The sequence below is a fragment of the Suricata suricatta genome, chromosome 16 (genome assembly GCF_006229205.1).
Source record: "Suricata suricatta isolate VVHF042 chromosome 16, meerkat_22Aug2017_6uvM2_HiC, whole genome shotgun sequence".
NCBI classification, from domain to species: domain Eukaryota; kingdom Metazoa; phylum Chordata; class Mammalia; order Carnivora; family Herpestidae; genus Suricata; species Suricata suricatta.
In genome coordinates, this window is record NC_043715.1 from 12747223 (window position 1) to 12768814 (window position 21592).

The 21592-nt window shown below is 39.6% G+C and overlaps 1 protein-coding gene and 1 long non-coding RNA gene across 3 annotated transcripts in view; one reads left to right on the plus strand and one right to left on the minus strand.

Annotated features, from left to right (window-relative positions):
* HYDIN (HYDIN axonemal central pair apparatus protein) overlaps positions 1-21592 on the minus strand; it is a 417349-nt gene that overhangs the window by 198594 nt on the left and 197163 nt on the right. Inside the window, exons 13-16 of the mRNA XM_029925166.1 lie at positions 19432-19655; positions 10058-10125; positions 4186-4421; positions 1494-1594 (exon numbers count right to left, since the gene is read on the minus strand). Coding sequence (XP_029781026.1) covers positions 1494-1594; positions 4186-4421; positions 10058-10125; positions 19432-19655 — 629 coding nt within the window. The remainder of the gene's footprint in view (positions 1-1493; positions 1595-4185; positions 4422-10057; positions 10126-19431; positions 19656-21592) is intronic.
* Positions 7239-19688, plus strand: LOC115280337. Of its 2 annotated transcripts, XR_003903742.1 has the most exons (4): positions 7239-7471; positions 18745-18818; positions 19001-19067; positions 19451-19688. It is a non-coding gene; the product is annotated as an uncharacterized LOC115280337 (long non-coding RNA). The 2 variants fall into 2 exon arrangements; XR_003903741.1 differs by lacking the exon at positions 18745-18818.

The following is a 21592-nucleotide window of genomic DNA, read 5'->3' on the forward strand; positions in this document are numbered from 1 at the left end:
CAAAGTCTGAGGTTCAGCTGGGATGAATGTTCATTCTTAGCTAGAACGGCAGCTGTCAGTTGACCCGAGGACTTTCACAAAGCTGACCTCCACTATCTGAAACACTGTGGCTGACAGGACTTACGGTACCTGACTGGGGTCACAGAGCACACTTGGGAGGAAACTCATAGCCTCTTAGGACACTGTTATTGTTTTTCTTACTCAGGGTTTCCCACTGACAGCTGCAGGGACAGGGGGCTGAAAGGGAGAAAGTATCAGAATCAACTCACCCAGAAAAGAAAGGCAAGGCTAGACAAAAAGGGAAAACTTGGGTATAGAAAGGGCCAGATGAAAGAGCTTTTGCTGTTTTTAAACAAAACAGTTAGTTAGGTCTTTGGAAGGACTAAGGAGACCATGGTAAGGCCTTGAACTTCAAGTCTTGCTGATACATCTTCCCAAATTCATGAGGCCTAAACTCTCGGGATGGATATGTTATCGGGGTTTATTAAGTAATTTTCTCGATTTCATTTGGATGGCATTTTCATACACGCCCTCTAAAGCCACAGATCTGGACACCTGTTTGCTTTGGTAAGAGTGTGGCCCATGATTTTATTTATTTGCTCAGAATCCCTGTCATCACCAGTATCACACTCCACTCTCAGGAAGACCCCAACTTGGTCATGGAGACACAATCCACGAATAGCAGAGCCAGGATCTTAACCTGACCCAGGAGTCCACCGCTGCCTCTATTAAATAGAGAGAAGGTGAGGACGGGTCCGAGGAGTTTATGTTGTTAGAGAGCCTCATTTGGGAGGCCTGCTTGCAGCCTCAATTGAAGTCATACTAGGTGTCCTGAAGCGAGACTGTCCCGCTAAATGGACCTCCCACCGCAGGCCTGCAGGCTCTTGCTGGGCATAACCCTGGACTACTGCATTTAAAGATAAAAATTAAAAAAACAGCAAGTGGGTGCCTGATTGGGTGAACTGATAAGTGTTCAAATTTTGCTCAGGTCATGAATCTCAAGGTTCATGGGTTCAAGCCCCACATCAGGCTCTGTGCTGACAGCTCAGAGCCTGGAGCCTGCTTCTGATTCTGTGTTTCCCTCTCTCTGCTCCTCCCCTGTTCACGCTCTGCCTCTCTCTCTCTCTCTCTCAAAAAAAAAAAAACATTAAAAATTTTTAAAGAAAAACGGCAACTGTTCACCTTTTCCTGGTAAAACCTTTTTAGTTATATACTTGGAAAGTCAGACCATTAGAGAGCACTATTATTCTTAACACGACAACACACACACACACACACACACACAATCTCTTCTCTCATCTCCACCAAAGGTGCATTTGCTGTTTTAAAGCTTTGTCATTTGAATATGAGATTCAGTATCAGATACCCTTCCCAGCAAAGCAGAACAAGAGCAGAGAGAACTGGTTGCAGGCCCCGCTGCCTCCGGGGCAGGCGGCCCACTGCTGGCGGCTCAGGGGAGCCGCAGGAGCAGAGGAAGCAGGGCAGTGCCATACCTCGCCGTGATTAGGAGCGCCAGCACTTCTTCCCCGATGCCCTCCACGTCCACCACCAGGGCCAGCTCATATTTCTGCACAGTGTTGGAGCATAAGGTCACCTGGAAAGACAAAGGTGAAAAGCTGTTCTTCCACAGGGCCGGGCCTCCCTCTGTGCAGGGGAGAAAGGAGTCAGGGGAGGATGGCCCTGATGAGGGCCCCTTCTGAGTCCTTTTTTTATGCGGTGTTTGGCGGTTTACATTTTTAGTGGAACAAGATACATTTTGGGGTCAGGGCATGCTGAGTTTTTTCAAAGGCGAGGTTAGAAACCAAATGGCTTTTAGTACAATAGGTTTGCTCACTTCTGAGAAGACTGTATCAAAGAAGTCATATACCCGCATAAGGGGAAAAAATGACCCTGAAGGATGAACCATATCAAACAAACTTTCATTACTCCATTTAAATTGTTCTCTATGCCTCCAGGCTGTAGAAATTATGAAAATTCAGCACACCAATAAAACACGACGGCTAAGTTTCTCTTACAGCAAAATAAATGAACATAAAACCATGTCAGTTCCAGAAAACAGCCTTAGAAATCAATGAGGTAGTCTTTTAAAAAAATCAAAATCTTGTCTCCCCACTGTCCACCGTATTCATTATTAGAGAAGAAAAACAGGAAGCTGCAAAGAAAGGTCTATGCAAGGACAATACGTGCCCAGTATATTTTACCCTCTGGTTTTTATTTATTATTGTGAAATTTTGCATTTAGCTGTTGAGGTCCTGTCACAATTTTTAATTGCTTAAAAATGATTTGTAGTGGAAGAGATACTTGTAAGTCTAGAGAACAGCTTCTGGCACCGGTTAAAGCTTTCCATACATCCATTATGTATGAAGGACTAATTAAACAACTTTTTTTGGTTGCAAAGGGAATCGCTGGATGCAAATTTGAGTCCACATAGACCTGGTTGATGCAGTTCAGGAACGAAAATTGAAGCCTGGAGAAAGCTTTTCCAAATCTAAAGGGAAAATAAAGGTGGAGCTGTTGATTTGGAAGGAAAATTTGTCAGATCTGGAGAGAAGCAGCTGACCCAGCGTGCAGAGGTTCCTGGGGTGACTCTGACCCCTGTCCCTGTCTCTGAGCGCTGGTTAGAAGGCAGAGAAAGTGGCTCTCACAGAAGGCAGCTAGGCAGGTGCTATGTCTTCTGAAACCTTCCTGTACGATGTGTGAGAGGCAAAAAAGGAAAGGTAGGTGATGTGTAGGCTGAGCACGAAGTAAAAAATAAATTCTTTGCAACACCACTTCTTCCCAGGAAAGTCACAGTTAGCAACTGCTATGATCTGAATGGTTGTGCCCCACCCCCAAATTCATATGTGGAAATCCTAACCCCCAGTGTGGTGGTAATTAGGAGGGGGGCCGCTGGGGTGATTAGGTCAGGAGGGTGGAGCCCTCAGAATCAGGATTCGTTCCCTAATGAAAAAGACCCCCCCCCAGCTCCTCCTTGCACGCATGTGAAGATACAAGTCAGCAGTCTGCCCCTCACCAGAACCCTGCCATCTGGCACCCTGATCTTAGACTTTCAGCTTCCAAACTGGGAGGAATAAATTTCTGTTTATAAACCATCCAGTCTCAAGTATTTGGGTTTTTTTTAAAGCTTTTTTTTTAAATTAGATTCCACACCCAGCACAGAGCCCAATGTGGAGCTTGAACTCAACGGCCTTGAGCTCAAGACCTAAACAAAGATCAAGAGTTGGACACTTAACCCATGGAACCACCCAGGTGTCCCTCAAGAATCTGTAATAGCCCAACCAGACTAAGACTGCAAACCTGAGAAGTTACAGTGATATATGATATAAACCTCATTGGGCCCATGGAGATGCCCTGGGGAGAGCCAAAGACTCCCAGAAAAGATTTAGGATGAGCAGCTCCATGGCGAGATATTATTAAACATTTAAAACAAATGCGGGGCCTAAAACCATAGCTGAATTAAATATTTGAAGGTAATAACTAAAGAGAAAACTACGGACCTTAGCTATGGAAGTCTTTTCTTTTTTCTTTCCCAGAAAAGATAAAATCATTTCAACTTAGCAGCCTTCAGTAATGCTAGACCTCACTATGTGGAGAAGCAAAAGTAGGTGAAGGAAGACAGGAAAACCTTTCCCAGTGAGCTGTGAAGGGATTCTGCGGGTGGATCTGTAGGCTGTGCCCAGAGCATCACACTGTGGGTCTAAATATAAAGCACTGTTAGGGATATCACATCTGCATTCACCATGAAGCCCAGATTTGTACTGCAAATCTGAATAAACTGGGTATCATCTGTGGCACAACTCTGGACATTTATTCTTCAATTAGATTCTGAAGGAACGGAGCACCTAATTATCGGTGAGTTCTTAAATCTTTCTATGTCTATAACGATGAGTGTGGTATCTACATGGAGCAGTGGTTTCACTCGAAATCACGAGAATCCACGGTTCTGGTGAAGGCGATGCCTCTGGATTGGTGGAAATTCACGGGAGCAGTGTCAGTCCTTGTGCCCAATATATTTGTATCTGGTTTCTTTTGCCCTCGTGGTTTATTTCCTGATAGGCCCACCTTTCCATGTGAATCAGAGGCACCCCCTCCCACTGACAGTGGACGTATAAAGCAAACCCTAGCTGCGATCCTAGTAACCGTTTGAGAGCGTGGCTGTATGTGCTGGGCGGTTGTGCACTTTACCCTGATAGCAGCAAATCCTTGGGAGCGAATGGTGCCACTGCTGGGAGTGATGGTGAATTCTTTTGGTTTCATTATGGGTCTTTCATCCTTGTTCCAAAATGGCCTTTTGTTGTCTGAATACTGCTCGCAACATGAAGCGCTTTTATGGCCATCGCCATCTCCAGGGACACGCAGTTTGAAGGTCATGGGGACCAGGGAGGTATTATTGAGGGAACATATCAAGGTACGAGGGAAACCTGGAAAGCAAAATGTGAGGTGAGATATAAAAGCCCCAGTATAGCCTCCCTTGAAACTTCAAAATTCCTAGCATTAAATGAACTGTCTGTGCAATTCATCACCACTTGCTTAACTCCACCTCTCCCTGATGTTGTCCTCCATTTTACAATCAATAAATGCATTTCATTCATTCATTCATTCATTCAGTCCATCAGTCCATCAGTCAGCGAATACTCTTATACACTTACTATGTAGCAACTATAGACATAAAACAAATCCCTGATATTCATCCAGGTCCTCTCAAGAGGCAGCCTCTATTATCTGTTTGGTGAATAATTCTCCAGAATTTTGCATTTAATTTTTACATAAAATACAGATTAAAAAAATGAATGTTTACTCTTTTCATCTGCCAACGTGTGAAAGGAGAAGGCCGTGTGGTTTTCCCTGCGGTGCGGCCCAGAGCCTGCCAAGATATTACGCGACCCCTCCTGGACCTGCCTGCGGCCCGTGCTCTCAGGGTCGATGACACAAAATCAAATAATAGCATCTCCTGAGAGAGACTTTACAACCTGCTTTTAAACCAGCCAGAGACTAACACACCGGCTTTTACCTCCCTTAGTCAAAGCTACTTTTTCACGTTAAATCTAGCCTTCGTACGTTCAGTCGGGCTAGCCTCCTGGCCTTTTTCTAAGAGATGTGGATCCTCCTTGCCTGGGAAGCAATAAACTGAGCTCTGGATTTCCTCGGTGGCCACTCAATCTGCTACCACTTTTACCACAAGAGGAGAATGAATATGCATATTTCCATGGGATGCGCACACTGCTCTTTCTACCTCGAGCCCTACTGCAATAAAACACAGCTGGTCTCTGGAGTAGTTCCTACATTACTGCAGGGGCTATTTTGGACTGATCTACTCCTCTCCCCATTTCGGGGCCTTTGTCTACACATTAGGACTGTTGGAGGAGACAGGTTTATGTCTCCTTTGTGATACCACCTGCCAATCTACTTGGAAGAGATCTGTCATGGAAAAAGAATTGCCTGCTTAAATGTACCTGAAGGACTTCCTTGGAAATTCCAGAGGAGGTGCTAGAAAGTCTGTCTAACAATCATGCATTGCTGCATTCAGCTTTCCAGAACTTTCCCAGCAAAGACTTTTAAAACTGTAGATCCCCCACCCTTGTTTATTTTTACTTGACCATTTATGGGATCAGTACTCTTCTAATGTATAGGGTGTCCTAGAAATGGCATGGAAATGGTTTGTATAAAGGTTCAGATGGGTCCTTCAAAACCACTGCTCAGACTATTTCCCTGAAGCTAGAAGGTTTTCTGAGAATAAAGCCAGTTATAACCTCCTAGCTAGAACAATTCCTTGTACAATGACCTATAAACCCCATATTGCTTATTAAAAAGCCTAAAGAAAGAGATATTATTTTGTTAAAGACTGAAGGGTCATTAACAATACAAGCGTTACTCCTAGCTTTCTGCTTGCACCAAATCCTAATACTACTGGGTTTAGGCTTCCCTCATGCTTTCAATCATCTCTTCTGCTAATCTTTTTGAGATCTGTCTATAATCATTGTAATTAAGATTATAAGGGACAGGGGCATCTTAGTGGCTCAGTCAGTTAAGCACTCACCTCGACTTTTGCTCAGGTCATGATCTCATGATTCATGAGATCGAGTCCTGCATCAGGCTCTGAGCTGACAGTGAGGATCCTGATTGAGATTCTGTCTCCCTTTCTCTCTGGCCTTCCTGTGCTCGCTCTCTCTCTCTCAAAATAAGTAAAAATAAACTTAAAAAAAAGATCATAAGGGACAATTACAACTAATTGTCCCTGGCTCCCCACTTTACAATATCCTAAAGTCAATTTAAATATTTCTTCTTGAGTGAAATACTGCCTGTTCATACCTGGGCCATGAAGACAACTATCATAATTTTTTTTTATGATTATAGCCCGTAAACCCTAACTTCTCTGGACAAATTATCCAGTGCTCAGGTCCACTGAGTACCTGAAGCCTCCCAACTCCCTATTCTCATTCGACACATGCCTGTACCTCCTGAGAAACAGTGAGTTTGCAGATACTTACACTCTGCCCCTTTTGGTCTATAATCTGGCATATCAATTGTTACTTGGTCCATTGTATTCTTTGACAAATCTAAGGATTTATCAAAGTTTCACTGTTCTTTCAGAGATAATCACCACCTAAATTCTATAATCTGACTCTTTCATGCTATCACTATTTTTTCAGTCAACTTAATTTATTAGATATGTCATCCAACATCCAATCCTACCATCAAAATATTTATAGCCATACTTTAAACATCTTAGATACCAAACAACAGTACTGTTACCTGTCATCTACGTTAGGGTGTTTATAATAACCTGACACCATCAATCCCAACAGGCCCGGATACCTAATCTAGATCTGGATCTCTAAGCAAATAAAGGCCAGGTCTCGAACACTAACCTGTATCAGACACCTCTTCAGGAATGAGCCTTCCTGCCAAGATGGGGACAATATCACCAACTTTAGTTGGCTCAATGCACTCCTCAGAGCTACAAGTCTCTGCAAACCTTGCTTAACTCCATACAATGTCTGTCACTCTGAAATAAGTAAGAAAACTCCTCTAATCCCTGGCTTGTTCTTGTAACAGTTAATTTCTCTGGCATTTTGAACTCTATGCACCCCCATTGGTCTTTCATTCCTGAGCCAATCACATGCTTACTTTTGTCTGCCTCATCAAAGCCCTATTTGCATATGTGAGGTAACAATTAGCAAGTTTCCAATAAATAACTCTTCAATGTACTATATTTCTTTGTGACAGGAGATGAATCTTCCTGGGGAAGTAAATAATGACACTTTGGTTAGGAGTCCTGAAAGAACTCTAGTTCCAATGTTAGGATTTAAAAATATTATCATAAAATAATTCTGAAACTATCATGAAATGATTCCTAACTTTGGCTGATACACTTGCAGAATCCCAAAGCACAGCAAAGTAGCCTGAATTAACTAAGCCAAGTGGTTTTGAAAATGAAATAGCCCTAGATTTCCTGTTGGCAAGCAAAAAGGTATGTTTTTCATTAATATTTCTGCCATTCTACAGAGAAGATTAAGGAATCCATATCCAAACTAAAAGAAATGAAGAAATGCAACCTGAATTTTGAAGGTGGACTTAAATGGGATAAATTTTCCTGGGGAATCTTAGGTCATGGCTCTGTGGTGTCTTCCCACCTCTTATCTAGCTGCTTTATTGCCAAATGGTTCAGTAAGATATTATACAACAAAAGAAAAATAAACATTTTTATAATTTCCATCTAAGCTAGTTATTAAAACTTCTAGCTGGACCAACTACGAGAAACAGCTGTTGATTATTATCTCTATAGCTCAAGGAAACAATGAATAAATTACACAATAATGGCTTTTCCTATATACTTAGGGATAAGAGAGGGCCAAACGGAAGATGTTAATGGGAAAAATAAAATCTACCTAGCTTTGGAGAATGCATAAAGGGTTTTACCTACTGTATTATCCAGAGCTTGCCAATATCAAACACAGAATTTTGAATAAATCATTGGTTTCTAGGGGGTATATATATACCTCCTGTTTGCTGTATTTCACTGAAATGTACTATTAGAGGCCTTGATGCTTTTAAATGTTTCGATTCTAGATAAAAGTGTTCCAGATATTCTTGGGGCTCAAAAATTGGCTTATTGTTGGTATAGTATTTAATCTTTCAGAGGTGAACAATAGGGCGGCTTCAAGATAATGAATCAGTATGATATTTCTTCAAGTGACTGATTTGAGGTTTTTATTTGGATAATTTTTTTCTCTCTCCTGGGCAATATGATATAGGGCACATCTTCCAAATGTTCTGTGTTGGAGTTCATATTTAAATGCCTGTGGAAAGGTAGGCTGCTGTCATGCATCAGTTGCTCAGACCTCTCTGTGGACTCAGTTGAGCTGTTTAGAGAGTAACTGCATAGGTCTTTGGGTAAGTCACCTCTCATTGCACATCAGTCACAGTTTCCCTTGAGAGAGGATGCCTCCCTCAGTTGGCCTACAGACAATTTTCAAGTTATAGGCCACTTTTACTTCCCTTCAAAAACTCTATCACTCAAACATGCCCTACAAATTTGTAAAAATTTCTCAAGCCATTTTCATATTCTATGGTAAGAAATAGACATTTGACTCCATTTACATAGATTTTCCTATATGTTAGGTAATGTTAAATGCTAAAGCAATGAATAAAAACATTATTAATCAGCTTTCTGCAAAGAAAGGATATTGAAAAAAATTTTTGTAATGTTTATTTTTGAGCAAGAGAGAGACAGAGCATGAGCAGGAGAGGGGCAGGGAGAGAAGAAGACACAGAATCCGCTGCAGGCTCTAGGCTCTGAGCCTTCAGCACAGAGTCTGATGCAGGACTCAAACTCACAGACCATGAGATCATGACCTGAGCCGAAGTCAGATGCTTAACTGACTGAGCCACTCAGGTGCCTCAAGAAAGGATATATTTTGTAGAGAAAAAAATTTCCCCAAGTAGATGGCCATACTTGAAGCAAAAGAACTGAAACTCAAAATTGGAGGCAACAGAGAAAAATGGAAAGAATTATGGACTATGGAGTCAGACTAGTGTTTTGTAGTCTTTGCTAAATTATTATCACCTCTTAAAAAGAACCACTGTGATGAATTAATTTTCAATGAAATCAATTAATTAAATGTAATTTAAATTAGATAAATTTCCCTCTAATGAGAAAAATTAAATACTAAGGAATAAGATTCTATTGGGTAGGGTAGAACTTTGAAGGACCACAAATGTGGGTTAGATCTACACTCTTTTTTTGAATTCCAAACAATTTTTGCCTCTGTGGGGCAACATCATCCGTGTTGACAGCACATGATTTAGAGAGCTCAGGTGAAATACGCATTCTGCCACTGCTGTACGATCACGGGAAGTTATTTACCTGTCTGAACACTCAGCTTTTCCAGCTCCAAAGTGGGAATCTTAAAACAGTATCTCCTCAAAGGATTTAAAGGGTTAAGTGTAGTAATGAATGTGATTCACTTAGTAGAGATTGGAATATGAGAAAGAACCAATAAATGGAAACTTTTATTGCTAATGCCACCACTGCTGTTATCATTGTTATTATTTGGAAAGGTGGAGACAGGAAGAAATGACTCAGGGGAAGTAACTGAGCAAGAAGACAACACAGAAATACAGAAGAATTCAGCTTGGAGTGATAGGAGACTTGAGTCGAACCACGACTAAGTTCACTTGAAACTTGAGAGCATCTCTGTGAAAAGGCTGCACAGACACACTGCCAAATCAGAATCTGTATATAAAATAGAGTGTTCTGAACATTCCAATAAAAATGTCAAGTTAAGGCTTTCTGGTGTTCCAGTGCTGAAAGAGCAGTGACAACCGTGGTCTGACAGCTATTTGTGCCCAGGACACACTTATAACCTTTACATATAAACTAGGAAATGGCACTGAAATGTCGCTGCTGCAGAGGAAGAAGAGAACAATTCTTGACTCTCCTAGCCATTACCTGTAAAAAATCGGTAAGAAAGGTTCTTTGTAAACTTTCCTCCTTCCATGTAGAGATAGAGGCAATTCCACTCAATTTCTAACTTAAAATGGAAAAATTACTCACCAAAGGAAACATCGCCAAAGTGCAGGGCAGGAACATTAAAGTGGAAGGTAGGTCCAATGACACAGCCTCTGGAAGTAGGAATACAAATTGGGGGGAGTGGATTGAGAATCCAGTGAACTCAGAGTAACAACCAGGAAATATTAAAGCCATAAACTGGCATTGAGGAAAGTACACAATCTAGCACTTAAAGAAACTACAAGCTGATGGTCTTATCGCAGTGGTTCTTAGGGTTCTTTGTCAAGACTCAAACCATTGGGTTTTAGCAAATGATGCTGCTGTTAACTTATCACCAAATTCCTACCAATGAATGAAGCACAGCAGACACATCACCAAACCAATGACACAGAGTATTAATGTGGACAAGGTACATATGACAAGTTATTTCCAGGCAAGAAACAAAAATTATAGGGCTGGTCATATAATAAGCATTAAAAACTATCAATCGTACCAATATTCCTGGTCCTACGTTTTTATAAAACCGTTTTTCCAATTCCCACCACAACTCGTTATGATCTTGGCCAGTCACTTTACCTCCATAGCCATTAGTTTCTTTTCTTTTCTTATAAAAGAAAAGACTGGAATCTGGAATAGGTGACCTTTAAGGACTCTTTGCTATAAATGGTCCTTTTCTCTCTCAGTGCAAGGCCTCAGGATCTTAGAGTGATTCACTAGCTTAATAGTTGAGAGATTCTACAGTTTCCAGTTGACTTCAGCTGCAGTAAATAGCATAATGGTTCCCAACTCTGTCTATGTGCTACCCCTCAGAAGGTGTGAATATGTTATATTATATGATAAAGGGGAATTAATGTTGCAGAAGAAATTAAGGTTCATAATTAATGGATCTTAAAATAGGGAGATTTTCCTAGGTTATCCTGGTGGGCCCAAGGTAATCATAAGCGTCTTTAAAAATACAAAAAGATGCAGAAGAGGAGGTTGGAGTGATGCAGTGTGAGCAGGACTTAACCAGCTGCTGCTGGCTTTGAAGAAAGAGGGGCACCCTGAATAAAAGACTGTGGGCGGCCTCAAGAAGCTAGAAAAGTCTAGGAAATTGATTGTTTCCTAGAGCCTCCAGGAAGCAACACAGCCTGGCCAAGATCTCGATTTTAGCCCAATAAGACCTATGTTGGACTTCAAAAGTATAGAGCTGTAAAATAATAAATTTGTATTGTTTTAAGCTACAAAGTTTAATGTAGCAGCAATAGAAGACTAATAAATACATATTTGTTTTCTTGATTTTCACCATAATCCATGTCCCTAAAATCTCTAGGTAAGAACTGAGATAATCCCCATCTATGTGCCAAGCTTTTAAACATTATAGACACACAGATGCCAGAAAACATTTTAAAGATGAACACCCTAACTCACCTGGCTCGATGTTGGTGAAGCGGGTGTGTCATGCCATGAGGAGTGCATTGGTGCCCTAGCGGTACTTGAGGCTGCTGTATGTCTGACATAATGTGGTCAGAGCCTGTGTCAAGTCTGCGAGGAGCTATCACAGCAAAGACTCAGTTCTAAAAGGAAACTTCAATCCTAAAAGCCTTTCTCAAGACCATTTATGCTATTTCATGCTAATGATCCAAAGTAGTTTCAAAAGAGTGGCTGGTACTTAGCAAAGAATTTGGATCCAGTTGAGAACGAGGTCAAAATAACTTATAGGACAGATACTTGGACTTGTAAAAGAAGTTTTATGAGGCCAAGTAACAAAGAGATCAAAGGGATGGAAATGCACAAAGGCTAAAGAAAGTTAGAAAGAAGCTCATAAAATTGTACAAAGCAGTTCTTTAATAGGTGCAGAAGTAGAAAGAACCAGAATTAAATCACATCTGTTCAGAGGCACATATAACTAAGGGAACTGTGGCCAAATACCACCTGGAATTGGACATGGCTGTATTCATTCTAGAAGATATTCTGAATGTTTGAATAGTTTCTGCAAGTTTGTACCCTCCATCAGTGCAGTGGTCTGTTAAAGTTATACTGTTGACCCTTGAACAATGCAGAGGTTAGGGTGCCGACCCCCTGTGAAGTTGAAAATCCATTTGTATCTCTTAACTCTCCCAAACTTAACTACTATTGGCCTATTGTTGACCAGAAGCCTTACTGATAACATAGAGAGACAATTAAAACATATTTCTATATGTATTACATATTGTATTCCTATAATAAAGTAAAAGGAAAATGTTATTAAGAAAATCGGAAGTAAGAAGGGCACCTGGGTAGCTTAGTCGGTTAAGTGCCTGACTTTGACTCAGGTCATGATCTTACAGTTTTTGAGTTTGAGCCCCGTGTTGGGCTCTGTGCTGACAGCTCAGAGCCTGGAGCCTGCTTCAGATTCTGTGTCTGTCTGTCTCTCTCTCTTTCTGTCCCTCCCCTGCTTGTGTTTTTTCTCTCTCTCTCGCCCCCTTTCCTCTCATTCTCAAAAATAAATAAATATTTTTAATAAAATCAGAAGGAAGAAAAAAGTACAAGTTTTACTGTACTGTATTTATCAAAAAATACTCACATGTAAGGGGACATGTGCAGTTCAAGCCTGTGTTATTCAGGGTCAATTGTAATTTTAAAGACAGTAGATAGGAAGATTGAATTATTACGATATTAGGTGAAACAAGTTGAATACAAAATATATCTATGTTATGGTTAACACTTTATGAAATTATACATGCAAAAATTGCAGGCAACGAAACTACTCATGGGTAATCTTTTTAAAATCACATTACCTTTATAGTGTTGTTTATGCAACCACTTAAGGTACTGGGTCATGTAGTTAGAGGAGTAAATAAAAACAGCAGAAGTATGATAATGTTCTAACCTTTCAAGGGAGACTGGCCAAAATTATGTGGTATTGAGGAAAGAAGAGTAACTGACAATAAAATAGTAAGAAACAAAAGTCCATAATCTACAACATTAACCTTAGAGAGATTTCTTAGGCCATAGGTCTGAGAAATTATTTCTGGAAAAGTCATAAGGAAAGTCAGTATTAATGTGTGGGGTTGGAAATATAATTATACATTAGATATATATTTGTGATAACAGATATTTTCCAGGTTTTCAAAAACTATTATTCATGGTTTGAAGTGCAAGAACACTTTTGGACAAATGTGATTTAGATAAGGATATTTCTGAACTATGTTGTGCATTTGAAACTAATGTTAACATTGTGTGTCAATTATACCCAAATAAAAAACTTAAAAAATAATATTTCTTTCAGAAATTTGTGATTTGGTTTTAGATATACACAAACCTTCTTTCCCCAATCAGATTTTCCTTCCCTTTGAAATAAAAAAACCAGGAATAACATCCAAAATAAAAGACTGGTATGGGAGTTTGGGTGAATGTAATGTCCAAAGGATAAAATGAGAGATCCTCCACAGAGCAGCTAAAGTATTAACTAGTCCAAGTTTGCTTATGAGTAGGTTCCTGGGAGATCCCTAAAGCCTATTATTCACAGTGGAAAACTACAGTGCACTCTAACCTATTCAGGTACTGCTAGTGATGTGTACTACTAGTTTGGGATCTTTAGGAAAAGATATCAGAGATTTAAAAAATTCACCCAGGTAATGAAGGATTGACCATCATCCACTATTATAGGTTCCTGGAATTAACAATCACAGCTTCTTTGAAATATAACTCAAATGCCATATAATTAACCCACTTAAAGTGTACAAATCAATAGCTTTTATATATTCATAGATACGTGCAACTGTCACCACAGTCAATTCTAGAACATTTCTATCATTGTGAAAAGAAACCCCATGGGCTTTAGCATCATGCTCTGTCCCTCATCCCCAGCCCTAAGCAACCACCATACCCCACTTCTCCCTTTGGTTCTGTCAGTCTAGGCTTCACATATTTGGGGGCTTGGCTCTTAGGTGCATATATGTTTATAAATGTTCTATCTCCTTGATGGCTGGACTCTTTCATTATTATAAAATGTCCCTCTTTGTCTCAAATAACAATTTTTGTTTTAACGTCTGTTTTGTGTGATATTAGTATAGCTTTCTTTTGGTTACTGTTTGCATAGTGTATCTTTTTCCATTATTTTAGTTTCAACTTATTCATATTTTTGGATTTAAAATGTGTCTCTTGTATAAGAAAATATTATAGGCAATTATATGCCAATAAAATGGCCAATCTGGAAGAAAAGGACAAATTCCTAGAAACATATAAACTACCAAAACTGAAACAGGAAGAAATAGTAAATTTGAACATACCCATAACCAGTAAAGAAATTGAATTAGTAATCAAAAATCTCCCAAAAAACAAGAGTCCAGGACCAGATGGCTTTCCAGGGAAATTCTAAAAAAGATTTAAAGAAGAGTTAACACCTATTCTCTTGAAGCTATTCCAAAAAGTAGAAATGGAAGGAAATCTTCCAAACTCTTTCTATGAAGCCAGAACTACCTTCATTCCAAAACCAGACAAAGACCCCACTAGAAAGGAGAACTATAGACCAATTTCCCTGATGAACAGGGATGCAAAAATCTTCAACAAGATATTAGCCAATGAGACCCAATAATACATCAAAAAATTTTCACCATGACCAAGTGGGATTTATACCTGGAATGCAGGGCTGGTTCAATATCTGCAACTCAATCAATGTGATTCATCACAGCAATAAAAGTAAGGACAAGAACCACATGATCCTCTCAATAGTTGCAGAGAAAGCATTTGACAATATACAGCATCCTTTCTTGATAAAAACCCTTAAGTAGGGATAGAAGGATCATATCTTGAGATCATAAAAGTTATATATGAAAAATACCATCCCAATGGAGAAAAACTGAGAGCTTTCTCCTAAGTTCAGAAACAATACAGGGATGTCCACTCTCACCACTGTTATTCAACATAGTATTGGAAGTCTTAGCTTCAGCAATCAGACAACACAAAGAAATAAAAGGCATCGAAATCGGCAAGGGAGAAATCAAACTTCCACTCTTCGCAGATGACATGACACTCTCTATGTAAAATCCAAAAGACTCCACCAAAAAACTGCTAGAACTGATCTATGAATTCAGCAAAGTGGCAAGATATAAAATCAATGCACAGAAATCCATTGCATTCTTATACACCAACAATGAAACAACAGAAAGAGAAACCAAGGAATCAATCCCATTTACAATTGCACCAAAACCCATAAAATATCTTGGAATAAATCTAACCAAAGAGATGAAACCTCTATACACTGAAAACTATAGAAAGCTTATGAAAGAAATTGAAGAAGACACACAAAAAAGGAAAAATATTCCATGCTCCTGGATAGGAAGAACAAATATTGTTAAAATGTCAATACTGCCCAAAGCAATCTATATATTCAATGCAATCCCTATCAAAATAACACCAGTATTCTTCACAGAGCTAGAACAAACAATCCTAAAATTTGTATGGAACCAGAAGAGACCTCCAAATAGCCCAAGCAATCATGAAAAAGAAAACCAAAGCAGGAGGCATCACAATCCCAGACTTCAAGCTGTATTACAAAGCTGTAATCAAGACAGTATGGTACTGGCACAAGAATAGACACTCAGATCAATGGAACAGAATAGAGAACCCAGAAATGGATCCACAAACATATGGCCAACTCATCTTTGATGAAGCAGGAGCGAATATTCAATGGAATAAAGACAGTCTCTTCAGCAAGTGGTGCTGGGAAAACTGGACAGCGACATGCAGAAAATGAACCTGGACCACTTTCTTACACCATCCACAAAAATTAACTCAAAATGTATGAAAGACCTAAATATGAGACAGGAAGCCATCAAAATTCTCGAGGAGAAAGCAGGCAAGAATCTCTTTGACGTTGGCCACAGCAACTTCTTACATGTTTTTGGGGCAAGGGAAACAAAAGCAAAAATGAACTATTGGGACCTCATCAAAATAAAAATCTGCACAGTGAAGGAAACAATCAGCAAATGACAAAATGGGAGAAGATATTTGCCAAAGACATATCAGATAAAAGTTAGTATCCAAAATCTATAAAGAACTTATCAAACTCAAAACCCAAAAAAATAATCCAGTGAAGAAATGGGCTGAAGACATGAACAGACATTTCTCCAAAGAAGACATCCAGATGGCCAAAAGACACATGAAACAATGCTCAATGTAAATACAAATCAAAACCACTGTGTGATACCACCTCACACCCATCAGAATGGCTAATGTTAACAACTCAGGCAACAACAGATGTTGGTGAGGATGTGGGGAAAGAGGATCTCTTTGGCACTGTTGGTGGGAATGCAAACTGGTACAGCCACTGAAAAATAGTATGGGAGGTTCCTCAAAAAATTAAAAATAGAACTACTCTATGACCCAGCAATTGCACTACTAGGTATTTATCCAAGGGATATAGATAGGTATGCTGTTTTGAAGGAACACATGCACCCCAATGTTATAGCAGAACTACCAACAATAGCCAAAGTATGGAAAGAGCCCAAATGTCCACTGATGGGTGAATGGATAAAGAAGATGTGGTATATATATGCAATGGAGTATTACTTGGCAATATGAAATCTTGCCATTGACAACTATGTGGATGGAACTAGAGTGTATTATGCTTAGCGAAATTAGTCAGAGAAAGACAAATATCATATGACTTCACTTATACGTGGAATTTAAGATACAAAACAGATGAACATAGAGAAGGGAAGCAAAAATAATATAAAAACAGGGAGGGGGACAAAAACATATGAGACTCTTAAATATGGAGAACAGAGGGTTACTGGAGGGATTGTGGGGGTGGGGGAATGGGCTAAATGGGTAAGGGGCATTAAGGAATCTACTCCTGAAATCAATGTTGCACTATATGTTAACTAACTTGGATGTAAATTTTAAAAATTAAATTAAATTAAATGTGTTTCTTATAGACAGCATATAGTTGGATTGTGTTTTGTGGGTTTAAAAAATCCATCCTACCAATCTCTGCCTTTTAATTAAAGTGTTAAATATATTTACACTTAATGTAATTACTGATAAAGTAGGATTCATGTCTTCCACTTTACTATTTTTTTTATGTCTTTCTGCCCTTTGTTTATTCCTGTATTCCTCCATTATTGCCTCCCTTTATGTTAAATGGATATTGTCTTAGTGTAGCCTTTTAATTCCCTTGTCATTTTTTTTTTGCTACATTTTTTAGTGAGTTTAGGGAATATTTTAGAGAATGGGCAATTATATTCTGAATTTGGAAAAATAATTCACAGAGTCACAGGTTAAGACAGTAGGACTTAGGCAACAGGTATGTCTAAAAAACTCAAATCTACCAGTCACTGTCCCTAGTATACAACCTTGAATGTGGGAGGTGCTCAATAAAAGTTTATTAAGTTAATATCCAAAATATACATTTATTCCTAATAGAGTAGCAATGTGTGTGTGTGCACATGCACGCACATGCACGTGTGTGCGTATCAGTAAATGCAGTATTTTTGGCCTGTACTTAATTAGGGAGTGGCCAGATGAAATGGAGATGAGTTTTCTTATTCAACCTGTCTTGGCCATTACTTTCCTTTCCCTAAAATCATGGTCCTTTAATATCCTATATTCTCTTACCCTGAAATAGGGTGACTTGATCTTAAATGTTTATAAGAGCAGAACTTTAAGGTTTTATCTTCCCCATTTGGTATGGAGGACTATCAATGATGCTAGATACTGCGGAGGGTACTCATAATTCTGAGTGATACCTCTTGAAGGCAGCAAGTCAGAAAACCCTATTCTAATAGGACTTTAAAGAGCTGATATGCTGGTGCTTACTGAGGACTCTCAAGGATCAGACAGTCTCTGAAAGGGAGATAAAGGTTGCTTTTGCAAGTTTGCCCTTCCTGCTTTTCCAGATCACCCCCTCCATTGTGTGTAATGAGATGTGAATTATTGAAGTAGGAGGTGAACTGGAGTTCATATGATGTAAAAAAGTACTCCTGTCCTCCTCATTTTCTGTGTATCACTGAAGGATGTCAATCATGGGCCAGGGTAAGCATGGTGCATCTTCTTGAAGAGTCAATGTGACTTTTTCTTCTCTATTGTCACAAACACAGGTGTGTCATAGAAGAAAACATAAATTCCTTCTGAATGTTTCAGATAGGTCTTGAGACTTCAAAAAAAATTTCTGATGATGGCAGTCTGTCTCAGCCATGCCACAGAACCCTTGAGACACATACATTCACTCTATTTGTTTGAGGTTGTATTAGTTTGCTAGGGCTGCCCTAATGAAGTACCACAGAGTGGCTTAAACAACAGAAATTTATTTCTTCACAGCCCTATATGCTGGAAGTCCAAGCTCAATGTGTTATCAGGGCTGGTTTCTTCTGAGGGACTCCCTCTTCAGCTTGTAATTAGCATTCTTCTCTTAATGTCTTTACATGGTCTCTTCCTATCTGTGTGCTTGTTCTTATAAGGACACCAGTCACATTGTATTAGGACCCACTCATATGACCTCATTTTACCTTAATTACTTGTTTAAAAGTCCTATCTCCAAGTGCAGTCACATACTTAAGTACTGGGTATCAGGATTTCAATATATACGAATTCGGGAGAACATAATTCACCCCATAACAGGGATGCTTAGGTGGAAGAATTGAAAGAAGTGGTAATAACTCTAAGCTGATCTTAAGATTCTGAATTTCCAGTAGGTATCATGAGACCGATAAATTTTCTTAGGATCCTTCAGGCCATATGTGTCTGTCTCTTTTCTGTGTTATCCCCAGACCCTGAGGGAGATCTCAGCTGCATAGGAAAGGAGGTCCTGCAAGCAGTAACCATAATGAAAGAGACTGCCATGGTAATTAACAACCTGTTGCTATGAAAATCCAGATAGGGTCTGCAGTGTGCTCTGAAGATATGCTCTTTCTAAGCACCAGGAACCAAAGTTGTAGATCTGCCCAATGGGTTGGTCAGAGAGAACTTCTTCTTAAAACCTGAGGACAAACTTTGCTATTAATGACTTGCAATTATTACCAACAGCTGGAAAAGCCATTAAAGGACTTCTGACAGAAAAGCTGCAAGTGTCTAGCCTTTGCTGACTGATGCAGTAAGTAGATTCTTTTACAATACCCCAAAGTATCATGGGTAAGAGCATTTAAAGAATTTCCTTAAAATAAAAATGAAAGATGAAGGTGGAGAGAAACTGTGATAATAGCTAAAGCCTAGTCAAGAAGATGATTTTATCCAGGTGTCACTGTAATGATTTATTTTCCCTAAATATCCTGAAACACAGAGCGTAACTTGGTTCAAGTCTTTATGTTATAAATTTATAGCTTCTAGAAAAACTAGATCCCCAAATAGCATCTGTACCCATATTACAACAATAAGTTACACGTGTTCAGTTGGTAAACACTCAGGGAAATTTAAAACACTCCATTATTTTAATGTGTTCCCATCAACATATATCTTACCTAATGGTCAATTTCACAGGCTCAGGGGACCCATTGACACTGACCAGGAACTCTTCTTCAAAGTGCCCCAGAATGGCTGAACTGAAAGATATCTGGATCGCCTGTACTCCACTTGGTTCGATGATGCCTTCCTTGGGGCTGAAAATAAAGCAGGCCCCCAAAGCCGAAGTTGGAGGGACCACGTTGAAGAGAGCATCAATGCTGCCTTTGTTGGATAGTATTGCCTGTATCAATAAAAAGCAGGGAATGCAAAGATACAGCATGGACATCTGATTTATTTTCACAGAAACAGGTGGCTATACTGTTTAATACCAACACATAGACAGTTGCAAGAAGTAAAGCCAGAGAAAAAATTCAGGGGAGAAATGAATAGTCTTCTGCCTTGAAGGTCTGAAGATAGGAATCCCAATCCAAAAGCCATTTTGTGTTTTTAGTATCCTCTTTAAAAAAGAGTTAGCACATGTATTATAGCCCCAAATACTGATTGTAATTATATCTGCTGAAAAAGAGCCTTAAAATACCTCTCTCTGATATTCTATAAGGTAACTGAGGGAAGATAGCTATTTTTCTTCTATGCATGAGAAGGCTGAGAAGAAGTGGCATACTGAAAAGTAAGCAGTCAGAATAGAGCAGCAAGAGCTACCTAAGCCTACATCCATAGTGTACCCTGGAGAATGTGAATGAGACATCACTGTGGATTCCAGATGACAAGGATTCTCTTTTGTGTGCTACTAGATTTCATTCTATTGGGATACCTTCATCTCAAACTGCACTGCATGGATACAATAACTCTATTGTTTGGGGATGCTTAGGTAAGCAATTGTTTTACTATAGATAAGTTTTATTCCTATATACTAGTGTCATTGCCCATATTTGCTTGCACACCAGGTGTATGCGTATGAAAAGTTCATGCCTGGCATTCAGAGTCCTCCACTCCTGGCTCGGTCCATCGCCTGCCCTGGTTCCTGTCCAATGAGCCAGTGCTGTAGCATGCAGCTCTCTATTCCTGGGCTTCCAAGACAGTCTCTATTCCTCGACAGTGCTTACACCTGAATTGGTGAGCAGCACAATCTCTCTATATATGTACTACCTTCAATCTATGCTCAAAGTATTAGAGGAAAAAGAGCACAGGAGATCATGAAGAAGTGTTCAGAAAGGCATGTGGGGCATATCAGGAACCTAGAAGGAGGAGAATTTCCAGAAGGCGTTAACTGTGGACAGAGCTCAAGGGGAATAAACTCTAAGAAAATGTTACATATTTTTTTATTTTTAATTAGAGGTCATCCCTGCCCTTGAAGAAGAAAGTAACTCCAATGGAGTGTGACGGTAGAATCCAGAGTCCAAATGTTTAGGAAGTGAGTGGGTGTGGAGGAAAGAGTGGTTGACTATTCTAGGTTCCTGTTTTGGGAGGCTTAGTGGTGAGGAGTGAGAGTAGGGGAGGAAAAGCTGTGGGAAGTATGGTAGAGGAGACCCAGTACATTTATATTAAGTGAGATAACGCATGCTCAGTGCTGGGCTCATATGTTTGTTTGTAATAAGAGATGAGGATTAAGTCACCGAGGGAAGGGGTCTGTCTGGGCGGATGTGGAGTGACCACCAGTTTAGGTTGCCTCCTGAGAAGCAAAGAAGAGGGAATTCTATTTATATAGAATAAAGTCAGAGGCCTTTGCAAAGGAAAACCACCACTTCTTCCAAGAGTTAATGGATGATGGACCAAAAGAGATACATAACTACTTACTGCTTGATATTTTATTCATCTTTTTACATTCACTTCCCATTCTCCCTCACTCTGTTTTAAGTTCCCTGGTCATAGAATTCAAGCTTCACCCTTCATTCCTTTTAAAGAGACCGTGTAGAAAGTCATTATGGCCAGGGACTCAGAAGCGGAATAGCCTGGGCTCAAATCCCACAGGTACCACTGACTTCCTAGCTGTGTGACCTTGGAAAACCTGCTTTGCCTCTCTGTGCCCCAGTTTCTCCATCTGTCAAGTGTAAGTACTGCTAACTTCTCAGATTGCTGTGAAGATGAAATTCATTTTTGTAACTCTTAGAAGAGTGCCTCACAAAGAGTGCTTATAAATGACAGTGACTGCTACCTATATCCTTAGCGCTACGCAGAATGGGTTTAAAGTTTACCCATGCTTAAGAAGCAACTGACACA